At 43.0% G+C, this 13,596-nt stretch overlaps 1 protein-coding gene across 1 annotated transcript; it reads right to left on the reverse strand.

The window, feature by feature from the left end:
- Positions 1 to 11,391: 11,391 nt before the first annotated feature.
- LOC143930156 (cholesterol 25-hydroxylase-like protein) lies at positions 11,392 to 13,156 on the reverse strand. The gene has a single exon (XM_077454183.1). The coding sequence runs from the start codon at positions 13,134 to 13,136 to the stop codon at positions 12,300 to 12,302; it is 837 nt and encodes a 278-aa protein (XP_077310309.1). The 5' UTR covers positions 13,137 to 13,156; the 3' UTR covers positions 11,392 to 12,299.
- Positions 13,157 to 13,596: the final 440 nt, after the last annotated feature.

Consider the following 13,596-nt stretch of genomic DNA (forward strand, 5'->3'; position numbering starts at 1 on the left):
CGAATAAACAAAAATTTATGAAAATTAATAGGAAGACCGCAGCTGCTGCACAAAGGTGCTACAACCTTAAAGCAATTGAAAATATATAAAACAGCGCTATTAAGCAATATACATCCTAATAAACAGTAACTAGTAAATGTATTAATATTAAGAGAAAACAAAAACATAAAATCTAAAAGTGCTCAGATGAAAAGTGCAACGGTGCGCCAAAACTGTTGAATCAGTGAAGCGGTTCCCCCTTTGGTATCCCCACTCACCAAAATTATTATCCTCAGCTTCGCAGTCTGAGATCAAAACGGCATTGATTAAATGATCTGGAGATATGTTGGATAGTTCCTCAGTAAAATCTTGCAAGGAGACGTTTTAAGACAGGAAGGATATACCACACACCATAGATGGGGAAACAGAGAGAGAACCGTTTGGCATCAATCAATTGCATTCTATGCGCAACAGGATTTTTCGCAAAAACAGGCATCAGTAAAAAAATCATCCGAGTTCGCCACTGAATGGCATGCGCTCCACAGAGACGGAAATTTACGTCAATGGTTAGCACGAATCAGAAGTACGATGACGCGTTTCACCCCTCCTCCAGGGCGTTATCAAGGACATCACTTCCGGTTCCATAACAATCTATTTATACCCTAGGGAAGATAGAACCTCCCTCTATGCAGTAAAAAATTACCAATTATGATCTGTGTATGGAAGACAGAAACTCCCTCAATGTAGTAAAAAATTACCAATTACGATGTGTGTAGGGATGGGGAAACAGAGAGAGAACTCATAGTGAAATACCGTTTGGCATCAATTATCAATTGCATTCTATGCGCAATATGTGATAGACATATGCAAAAGATTTCCAATATATAAGGAACAATGAATAAACATTATTAGAAAAAGAAAGAAAGAAAATAAAAAATAAAAAAATGAAAATAAGAATAGAAATAGAAATAGAAATAAAATAGAAATAAAATAGAAATAAAAAATAATAAATCAATTTAATTGGAAATACAAATAAAAAAAATGAAAAAAAATGAAAAAAATAAAATAAAAATAAAAATGAAATAAAATAAAATCTCTCAAATCATATTACCAATTGGACAAAAAACAATTGAGATTGAATTCAATGTTAAGGCCATGGGAACTCAAAGTCAGGATCCTATGGATCCATTGGGTCTCATTCGGTGAGATAGCTTTCTTGAGATTGGAACCTCTCCAATGTTCCTCTACCCTATCCATCCCACAGAAGGCCCCTGGGATCCCTATTGTGGAACAATCTGAAATAATTGGACAGGCCATGATGTTTATAGCCCTTTTTGATTCTATTGGCATGCTCCCTAAGCCTTACCCCTAATTTTCTTGTGGTCCTGCACACGTATTGTAGACCACAGGGACAAGAGAAGAGGTAAGTAACGTGTGGTCCCACAAGTAATACATTTTTTGATTTCAAAAGACCTACCCTCAGAAAAGGAGCTGAAGTAGCTAGTTTTCCTTTTCCTATGTTTACAGGTTTTACACATCACACATTTACCACAACTAAAAAAACAATTTCATCCAAAAAAAGTAAATAACATCTTAAGAGGATTAATAACATTGTGTGCCAATTCGAGCCTGAGTGTTGGAGGTTTCGTATAAATAAACCTGGGCTGTGCGGGCAAGACTTTTTTAAGCTCTCTGTCTTCCGATAAAAGAGGCCATTGTTCCCCTCTTCTGTCTATAGTAGTTTTTCTCGTGAAAAAAAAAGAAATTGCGGCTCATTGCCAGATCCAGAGCCTCTAAAAGAAAAGATTTCTGTTTCTGTTTAATATCCATACTTCCCAATGCCCACTCAACAGCCTTTAATGTATGGTGCTGCTGTGCTGGATATTGCTATAAAGGGAGTTTACATCAACACTAGCTAAAATATGATCTTCATCTAAAACGTCTCCCTGCAAGATTTTACTGAGGAACCATCCAGCATATCCCCAGATTATTTAATCAATGCCTTTTTGATCCCAGACTGCGAAGCTAAGGATCCATTAATTTTGATGACTGGGGACACCAAAAGGAGCTGCTTCACTGCACTTTTATATTTTTTTTCTCTTAATATTCATACATTAGGCACTGTTTATTAGGATGTATATTGCTTGATATAGGCTGCTAGTGCTGTTTTATATACTTTCCAAATGTATTCATCAGTTTAGGCCAATATGTATTCTTCTACATATTTTTGGTTAAAAAAAATCTCAATAAGCATATATGTATTAGTTTGTGCAAAAGTTATAGCGTCTACAAAATAGGGGATACATTTATGGCATTTGAATTTTTTTATTTACTAGTAATGGTGCGATCTGCAATTTTTATCGGGACTGCGACATTGCGGCGGAAAGATCAGACACTTTTTACACCTTTTTGGGATCAGTGACATTTATACAGCGATCAGAGCTAAAAATAGCCACTGATTACTGTATAAATGTCACTGGCAGGGAAGAGGTTAACACTAGGGGGCGATCAAGGGGTTAAGTGTGTCCTGGAGAGGTGTTTCTAAGTGTGGGAGCAGTGTAGTGACTGGGAGTAGAGAGACAGGGGTGTTTATATTCACTAGAAACAGCAGATCTCTCTCCTCTCCCTGACAGAACGGGATCTGTCTGTTCACATTGACAGATCCCCCCATTTTATTTATCTCAGGAGTGATAGCGAATGCCCGGAGCATCAGCTCCTATGTCACGCGGTGGGCGTGCGCACCTGCTTAGGCTATTTAAAGGCCCGATGTTCAGCTACGCCGATTTGCCCAGGAGAGCCAACCTGCTGCAGTATAATGACGGGGACAGTGCTGGCTAGTGGCTAGGCAACGCTGCTGTGTTCCTCCTCCTCCCTGCTGACAGGAGTAGTGAGTTAAGCTGCTGTCACATCTTCTGTAATCCTACTGTGGCACAGCCTAATGCAAGATTAGCATAGGGCCCATGCGTAGTGCTCAGGTGGGCCCATGCATTAAGACAGCCTTGGCAACAATCCCTTGTCACATAGATTGTTCCATATAATCTGCAGGGCTTGGCTGTCCGACAAGTAGGATCCTTGTCAATCAGTACTTACAGCATATCTTAACCACTTAAGCCCTGGACCATTTTGCTGCCCAAAGACCAGAATACTTTTTGCGATTCTGCACTGCGTCGATTTAACTGACAATTGTGCGGTCATGCGATGCGGCTCCCAAACAAAATTGACGTCCTTTTTTCCCCCACAAATAGAGCTTTCTTTTGGTGGTATTTGATCATCCTTGAGGTTTTTCTTTTTTGCGCTATAAACAAAAAAATAGCGACAATTCTGAAAATAACGTATTATTTTTTTACTTTTTGTTATAATAAATATCCCCAAAAATATATAAAAAAACGTTTTTTTCCATCAGTTCAGACCGATACGTATTCTTCTACATATTTTTGGTTAAAAAAAAAAATCCCAATAAACGTTTATTGATTGGTTTATGCAAAAGTTATAGCGTTTACAAAATAGGTGATAGTTATATGGCATTTTTATTGATAATTTTTTTTTTTTTGTAGTAATGGCAGCGATCAGTGATTTTTGACGTGACCGCGACATTATGGCGGACACATCAGATAATTTTGACACATTTTTGGTGCTTAAAAATTGCACTGATTACTGTAAAAATGTCACTGGCACTGGCAGTGAAGGGGTTAACCACAAGGTGGCGCTGTAGGGGTTAAGTGTGTCCTAGGGAGTGATTCTGACTATGAGGGGGAGGGGCTGTGTGTGACACCCATTGTGTCACGCTCCCTGAAATTGGAAGCGATGATCAGTGTCATTAGGCAGAATGGGGAAATGCTTGTTTACATCAGCATCTCCCCGTTCTTCCTCACCGTGAGACGATCCCGGGTATTCCGGCAGGCGCATGCGCCCACAAGCCGCCTCTTAAAGGGCAACGTACAGGTACGTTAATCTGCCTGTACGAGCCCTTATGCCGCAGTATATCTGCGTGAGGTGGTCGGGAAGCGGTTAAAGTACTAAATCCAAGACCCTGCATTGACCATATCTGGTCCCCCACAGTACACAGAACATGAAAAATGCGTTTATTTTAGTAATATTAAACAGCTAAATACTGTACCTTTTCTCATCAGTAGTATATAGCAGTCTTGTGACTTCTATCAGTGTCAAGTTGAAGCTTGTAGGAGGAGTTTTCATTCTACTTTGACTGTCCCATGAGGCTGCAGGACCCTCTGTCTGGACAGTGCTGATTGGCTGTGTGTTGATCACATGCACCTTTCCAAGAAAAAAAAAAAACCTCTAGCCAAACACAACTAACTTAGCATGTGCAGAGTGCCCCCAAGGCTCTGTACTATCAGGAGATGGATTGGGGACAGTGAAAGAAAGAGAGGAGTCGGGATCAAACAGCCTTTTTACAAAATGCAGAGGATTAACCCCTTAGGTTCCACAGTAAATATAACAATCATACTTTAATGCCTATATAGACTGATTTTAGTGTTGTCGGTTTAGTAGTACTTTAATACACAAACTAGATCAGAGGCCCCTGCAAATTACACTGGGACAGCTGTTCTCCCCATGTAATCTTCATCCCTTACAACTGCATTCTTTTAAATACATGTCCCCTATTAACCCTTGGTTAATCTAAATTTGTTTTTATTCTCCTTTCCTTACTTTTTGCCTTTTTAAGAAAAACATTTTATGTAAGTTTTTTTCATCCATTTTGCTTGTTTGATTTTGTAGTACCACAGTGAACAAAATATATAACATTTAAAAAAAAAAAAAAACTCACAAAACTATATAGTTTGGTCTAGGAATGCAATTTTATACCTCCCAAATTTAAAACACAACAAAGAGGCCAAAAAGTGGTGTGGCTACATTGCCCTGAATACTGGGTGCAGGTTAATCCCCTTTTAAGATACGTCTTTAAAAGTTAGATTGGTGGCCCTACTTAAGCATAAACAGCATTGGATGAATAGCCACTGGGTGGCTGATCTACCCGGTAATCACTGTCATTAGACACCTTAGTACACAGAGACATTGTACCGAGCTGATCCAAGTGGCTGTGTACCATGTGATGACCAGTCACAATGATCACATGGTACTGTTTACAGTTTTGATCCCTCCCCTTCCCCTTTCAACACGGGAAGGAGAGAGATCAAGTAATGGGGACAGAATGAACGATCAGCAGCTTCATTGATTCTGTTTCACAGACGCAGGGATCTTTTTTTTTTTACCCTTTCATGCTCCCCTCCCCCACATACTATGTCCATGCTGTCTCCATGTGACCTGTATATTAACTCTTCCATCCCCCTTAGCATAGTTGCCAACATTGTATAAAAAAAAATCGGGACACTTTTTTGGCAGTGGGTGGAGTCATGGTATAATTAGGGGGCGGGGGCATGCATTTGTAGGAGTGGCATAGAAAAGAAAAAAAGCGGCGCGCGCAGCGCGCCGTGGCGAAGAATGGGCGTGGTTGCGTAAAATAATGGGCGTGGCCTACATGGGGCGTGGCTCAAAGGGGTGTGGTTAGAGTCTGAGATGAATGCGAGATGGAAAGGGAAAGGAGGGGGATGGAGAGGGAAAGGAGGGGGATGGAGAGAGGGAGGGAGGGGGATGGAGAGAGGGAGGGAGGGGGATGGAGAAAGGGAGAGAGGGAGGGAGGGGGTGGAGAGAGGGAGGGAGGGGGGGAGGGGGGAGAGGGGAAGGAGGGACAGCAGCCCCCCGATCCTACACCACAATAGCAATATGTGTTTTCCAGAGTTTGACAATCAGCAGATAAAGATACTCCAAATACCTGGTGTTAGCGCTTCAATCATCCCGGCGCCATGATTGTTATGGTGTCAGGATGATTGAAGCGCATTATTTCTATTATTACATTGTAATATGAAATGAAATCATTCAACTCACCATAATGCAGAATCAGTAGTAGCCATGCGCGCGTCACTAGTCACGTTGCCTGCCACCAGATGCCATCAGGTGTCCCAAGCGGAGTCTGTCCTTACATCAGGTGCCCCATCAGAGGTACCTTCCTCACATCTGTGTCTATCAGCGGAGCCCCTCCTTACATCTGATGCCCCTCTGACATCCACAGACCGCCCCCCCACATCCTGCACAGACCTGCCCCCACATACTCCACAGACCGGCCCCCACATCTCCAGACTGGCCCCCGACATACCACTGGCCCCCAACATCCACAGACTGGCCCCCAACATACAACTGGCCCCCCACATCCACAGACTGGCCCCTGACATCCGCAGACTGGCCCCCCACATCCACAGACTGGCCCCCCTTATCCGCAGACTGGCCCCCCATATCTGCAGACTGGCCCCCACATCCGCAGACTGGCCCCCCACATCCGCAGACTGGCCCCCCACATCCGCAGACTGGCCCCCACATCCGCAGACTGGCCCCCACATTCGCAGACTGGCCCCCACATCCGCAGACTGGCCCCCACATCCGCAGACTGGCCCCCACATCTGCAGACTGGCCCTCACATCCGAAGACTGGCCCCCCACATCCACAGACTGGCCCCCACATCCACAGACTGGCCCCCAACATACCACTGGCCCCCGTCATCCACATACCATGACTGTCACTGACCCCTGACATCCGACTGGCCCCCGACATCCGACTGGCCCCCGCCCCGACATCCACATTGACAGACTGGCCGCCGTTGCCGCGTGCAGACATTTAACTGTGGCGCCGCCCACCGCCCTTTACACTGACACAAACACACATTAGCAGCGGGGGTGGGTGGCGCCACAGGTGTAGACCAACTTATGGTCTTCTTAAAAATGGCGGCCGGCGGAGACATTGTCTCCGCCAGCTGCCCACCTCTAGCGGCCGGTGGCAAAAAAACGGGAAATTCAATTTCCCGGGACAAACCGAATTTCGCGGGACATTTCCCAGGACAGAATTCATTTGGGACAAATGTCCTAATCGCGGGAATGTCCCGCGAAATTCGGGACAGTTGGCAACTATGCCTTAGGCTTCATGTACAGTGGCAGCTCCTAAACTTGAGTTTAGGAGTGTTTGGCATTTTTTTTGTCAAAGCTCCTAAGCTCAACTCCATAAAAGGTTGATTTACTAAAACTGGAGTGCAAAATCTGGTGCAGCTATGCATGGTGGCCAATCAGCTTCTAACTTCAGCTTGTTCAATAAAGCTTTGAAAAAAAACAAAAAAAACGGAAGCTAATTTGTTTCTATGTAGAGCTGCACCAGATTTTGCACTCTCCAGTTTTAGTAAATCAACCCCATTGTGTCCAAGTACACCAGGGACCTGCAGTCACGGGAGGCAGGTGAGGCAGTGCCTCACCTGCCATGAACATTAAAAAAAAATCGAGAATCAAGGGTCGTAGCTTGGAGAAATTAGGTCACAGAGATCCCACATTTGGGGACTAGGTAGCCTAAGTCCTATCCCATTACTGGTCAAAATGTGGGCCTCCTAAGACCTATGGTTTCGGGGGGGATATGGGGCTCCTTGCGCAGCCTGTCAGAAGCTACATACAGAGTGGCACGTGTAAATACCAGCCGGCACACTCTGCAGCAGACTGAGAGGATGAGCTCACAATGCCTCTCCTCACTTCTTGTCATAGGCACTGAGCTCAATGAATTTACCCACAATCCCATGTTTTTCTCACAGTTAAGAGGGAGAATGAAAACCTGCTGCTGTTGATAAGGTACTGTTATAATCAAGCTAAATAATATATTATTATATGTTATAACATAATAATGTATTATTTATCTATTTACTGTGAAATTACTGGTTTGAAGTTATAACTTCAAACTTTAGTAATTTGTCCGTTAAGCCACCTGCTTGTGTACAGTTTTTGAAAATATAGTAAATTACCTTAAAAACAATATATAATAACTATTTGTATAATACTTATAATTAACCCCTTGCCACCCAGGCCAATTCTGACACTTCTCTCCTACATGTAATAATCATAATTTTTTTGCTAGAAAATTACTCAGAACCCACAAACATATATTGTTTTAGCAGACACCCTAGGGGTTTCAAACTGGTGGCCCTCCAGCTGTTGCGAAACTACAAGTCCCATGACGCATTGCAAGGCTGACAGTTACAATCATGACTCCCAAAGGCAGAGGCATGATGGGACTTGTAGTTTTGCAACAGCTGGAGGGCTGCCAGTTTAAGATCCCTTCCCTAGGGAAGAAAATGATGGTCGTTGCAACTTTTTATGTTACACTTTTTCTTGGGGACTATATGAATATATATAAAAAAAAACTGCTAAAGGTAACCTTATTTTTTTGTATAATGTGAAAGATGACGTTACGCCAAGTAAATAGATATCTAACTCTTAACATGTCACACTTTAAAATGACTTAAAAATCTCTATAGGCGACCCTTTCAATTTTTTTTACATATTACATGTTTAGAGTTACAGAGGAGGTCTAGTGCTAGAATTATTTCTCTCGCTCGCGGTGTATGTAACCTGTGTGTGTACCTGGCTCTGATACTAGCCAGTGCCTCACCAGCCACTGACCTCACCGCATGCCCTGATGTACACATTTGCATTTTCCCATAGCCAGGGTTGTCTAGTGTACATGTAGCTTTATCCTATATATCTGAACATTCATACAGCCCTGGGTGCTGCAGCTGAATACAATAGTCAGCAGTGCAGAGAGCTCCAACCATGCTGTTTAGCATGCATGGGGGAAACTATTAAGCCCCGTACACACGAGAGGACTTATGTCCGACAGACTTCCGAAGGAGTTCCGTCGGAGTTCTGCTGGAATTCCGACGGAGTTCTGACAGACTTTTCGGCTGAGCGGACTTGGCCACACACAATCACACTAAACTCCGAAGGATTCGAACGTGATGACGTACGACTGGATTCGAATAAGGAAGTTCATAGCCAGTAGCCAATAGCTGCCCTAGCGTCGGTTTTAGTCCGTCGGAATAGCATACACACGAGCGAATTTTTCGAAGGGACCGGGTCCAGCGGAGTTCCTTTGGAAAAATTTGAAGCATGTTCCATATTCTAAAGTCCTTCGGACTTTGGCGAGTCAAAAGTCCGTTGCAGCCCACACACGATCGAATAGTCTGACGGACTCAGTCCGTCGGACTTTGGATGTTGAAAAGTCCGCTCGTGTGTACGGGGCTTTAGATTTCCCTACCTGCTGGCACTAATCACATGCTAAAAATCAAACATGCTGGTTGTACCCAAGTTGATCCAGATTGATTGAGTACAATCAGCCTGCTCATAGATGGATCGAATCTCGGCCGGTTCCTGCTGAACAATCGATCCATCTATGGCTGGCTTTACAGTACAAATGTTAAAGAAAATTTGGTCTGATAAAATAACATTAGTGTGTTAGTAACCTTCCCCATCACACCATGGCTAGCCTCCCAGGGCAGCTATTTAAGTGGCCAGGGTGAGTTTTTCAGCTGCCTCTTTTTACTGCCCCAGCTCCCCCCCCCCCCCCCCCCAGCAGCCAGTGTGATAGAGCCCTCGATGTGCCCAAACAGAAACAACTGGCATAAAAGTGTTTTACTAAGAGTGTGATGTGGTGCACCATGTGTTTATCAGTTAGTAGCAGGAAGAGTTTTTAAAATGTCTATAATCGAGGTTGAATTCTGGTTGGCACAAAGTAGTTTACTTATCTCTGGTGAACAGAACTGTGTTCTGAATACTTTAAAGAGGGATTCCACCAAAAAAAAAAAAAAATTAAAAGCCAGCAGCTATAAATACTACAGCTGCTGACTTTTAATAAATGGACACTCACCTGTCCCGGGTTCCAGCGATGCCGGCAGCCGAGGCCGATCGATCGCTCGGCTCTCGGCTGCTGTAGTCACCATTCTAGGTGAGGGAATCAGGAAGTGAAGTGAATCGGCTGCGCAATAGGAAATCTCCGCGCTGTCACTGGGACCCGTGTGTGTCCCTGCAGACAGCGCGGCAGGGCAGGAAATGGTGTAGACTCCCACGGGAGTCTATGCCCGGAAGTGGGTGAAAATACCTGTCTTTGACAGGTATCTCCACCCCCCTCCCCCCTGAAAGGTGTCAATTGTGACACCAGAGGGGGGGAGGGATCCGATCAGCAGAGGTTCCACTTTAGGGTGGAATCCCGCTTTAAGTATAGGATTTTGTTTATACTGTATAATTTCCCTTAAAGTGTATCTAAATCCAAGAACAAAATGACAGTATTGCAGCCTACAGATCCTTGAATGTGGTGGCTGCATTCATTTTCTTTTCCTTTTTACTCCTTTTTTCCCTTATTTTAACCAGGTAATCCTGCCATTAACACACTTCCTGTCCTGCTAGGGTAAGAAGTATTGAGCAGTGTTGTCATTTTACTAGGAGTGTGTTATGACTATATAACACCTCACTCTCTTCTTCATAACAGAGAGAGGTGTTTTGTAGTCCATGGGAATAACAAGGAATAAGTATAACCAATAACAGCCAGGAGGTAGAGAGCACAGAAAGTTATCAGTGCACACGATTTTAGGGTGGATGAACAGCTATTTTTTATTTATTTTTTTGCACTTGTCAAACAGATATAATAAAACACTTTCAATGATATATTTAACTGACCAAAAGGGGCAAACAGGAGACATTTATTGTTAGGGCCGGTTCACACTGCGGGCGATGCGAGGCGACACCGACTTGCCTCGCCGCGACCTGCCGCGACCTCAGCGGCAACTTGCAAATGACTTCTGTATAGAAGTCAATGCAAGTCGCCCCGAGGTCACCCGAAAGTAGTACAGGAACCTTTTTTCTGAGTCGGAGCGACTCGAGTCGCTCCTCTCAGAACGGTTCCATTGTACAGAACGGGGGCGACTTGTCAGATCGCGGCGAGGCAAGTCGTGTCGCCTCGCATCGCCCGCAGTGTGAACCGGCCCTTAGAGTTTACATACACTGTAAACCTGATTGTCTATTGTGAACACATAGGGGTTGATTTACTAAAGGCAAATAGACTTGCCCTCTGCAAGTGCAGTTGCTCCAGAGCTTAGTAAATGAGGTAAGGCTTTACTTTGCAAAGAGTACCCAATCACAGGCAAGGAAAAAAATAAAAACTTTTTTGTTTGCACATGATTGGATGATGGAAGTCAGCAGAGCTTCTGCTCATTTACTAAGCTCTGGAGTAATTTGCAAAGTGCGCAGCCTTTAGTAAATCAACCCCATACTCTCTGCTCTGCCTTTATTAACTCAGCCCATAATTAAAGCAATTATTAAGTATGTTCTCTTATCACTTTATCACTGTCCTTCTCATTGGACCAAAAATGTGAATCACAAGTGCTTTAGCTGTATTAACCATTGCTATTAACTAATTTATGTTCTAATAAGTCCAAGTTCCCCATATTCTGGCAAATGTGTATTGCTAGAAGCAGTTATTAGATTCTTTATATACACATAATGCATAATATATAATGAACACACTGATACTATGAACTTGTTAGGAATAACAAATAATTTATTAATGTTATCTTTTGTACAAATATAGTCAAAAATGTTTAACCAAAATAAATATTTACAGCATCATATAAAAAATAGGAAAATGGTTGAGGACATGATTTTCACAGCCAGCTGTGTTTAGTACAAATACAAAAATAAAACATAAAACGCTTTACTAGATCAACGGTTAACTTTTGCACTTTACATCACTAACCTACCAGATGAGCTTATTTGGCGATTGGAAATACCTTCCTTTTTCTTTAAATACCTTTTTACCAACAAACATACATTGGTTCTTTCTACCATCAATTCCCTGAACCTTTCTAAAGCAAAGATGATTATTTCAGTGCAGTAGAAACAAACATTTTATCAAATCTGTCAACTATCAGCTATACTTTCCTGAACATACTGCATACGTACTATGACATTCTTCTGTATAACGTGTACCTTATAGCTTCAGTGTACAACACAAGCTTCCTTCATTTTCACCATTGTGCATTCTTTAAAAATAACTTAATTAGCATATATATATATATATATATATATATATATATATATATATATATATATATATATATATATATATATATAATTTAAATAACACATGTAAAACACAATTGTTTATAAAATGATCACTATTGAGCCATACGTTTTAATAAATATGTATAAATATGAAAAGTACAATATCAACTTTTTTTCTTAAAGTGCAAATCAGAGGTCGTTGATAACCTCTTATTCTGAAAACCCTGTAGAACAGAAAGTCTATTGAACACTGGTAGCCCAGATTTGTGGCACAGACATCTCAGAACCTGGCGAGCACATTGCAGTGTCCTTTCCTTCAATCAGGTAGCATTTGATGCCTTGGAGATGAAGATACAATTTGGCAATTCAGTCTGTACATGGAAATCAGTCATGTGGCTCCTTGGATGTCTGTCTTGCTAGTGTATTGAACAGTTTGTCCCAGTGAGTAAAGTAAGGTGCATAGTTCCAGACAAATTTCTGGTGATGGAGGTCATGATGTCCTGGCCCTCCGCATAAGCCAAATGGCACCAGTCTATGTGCAGACCAGGGAAAGTCATAGCCACAGTGATCTTCCACAGACAGGTAGATATGGATGATGAAGATGGCCATCTCAGTTAAAGGATGACACCCCAGCATTATTGGACTGATGTTAGCAAAGAACCCCAATGACAGCATCTCCCATGCGCTGGAGTACTGTGTTGCTAGGGCAAAGGTGGCAGTGTACTTGTGATGTGTCTTGTGGAAGTTCTTGTACAGCCAGGGCACCTTGTGATGCAGCAAGTGCCAGGCAAAGTACTGGAAGTCAAAGAGCAACATGCAGGCAATGATGTCCAACACAATGCGATGAAGCTCAGGTGCCAGGGATGGCAGGTGCACCGGTCTCCAGTACCAATAGGCAACGCTTAGAGGAAATATGAAGACCAGGTGACTGTAGATGGTGTGTGCCAAGCAGTGCAGCACCATGGCCAAACTGGGTCTGGATTTAGGCTGCACTTGGTACTTCTTCAAGGCTGGTATTCTGAGACAGAGGATGTCTAATGCCAGGTAAGGGAGACAGAAAGCCATGTAGACAGTGAAGGAGAACAGCACTGGATAGAAGGGAGATCTGATGATGTGCTCTTTGGATAGCACATAGTCCCAGACAGGTTGCAGGAAGAGTCCTGGCTGCGCTGCTTCCCACATGGAGAAGGCTGGAGTCATCAGCACACTGCTACGGTTCATTATGAATAAGCTGAATACATACACAGCACACTTCTCTGCTTATATAGACCTCATACTTCCTGCACTCAACCAATCAGCTGCATAGAGGCTCTTTTTCCCGAGAATTTCCCTCCTACTACCTCCTACTACTTTACTTTTTACGAAATGGTGAGTGAGGTCATGAAAACAATGTGCTCAGGCGGAGCTCCGGGCCACCACCTGCAGATAAATTGTGCAGAATCCTAGATTGTTATTTCTGCAGTTTCCGACTGGAAATTTCATTTTTCACAAAGCACCGCTACAAGTTGTCGTCTAAAAATAACTCCAGCCTGTGGTTTTGTTTTTTTTGTGCCCTGTTCAAAGCATGCGTGTGCCAGGTAGGGTTGTCACCTCATCCCTTTAAACCCGAACACATACATTACACAGGTTTTGGGGTTAATTGAATGCAGATAGGACACCGAGTGAATTTAATTACCACCAT

Source organism: Lithobates pipiens, unplaced genomic scaffold (assembly GCF_037356315.1).
Source record: "Lithobates pipiens isolate NorthernLeopardFrog02 unplaced genomic scaffold, aLitPip1_a1.2 Scaffold_25, whole genome shotgun sequence".
Lineage (NCBI taxonomy): Eukaryota > Metazoa > Chordata > Amphibia > Anura > Ranidae > Lithobates > Lithobates pipiens.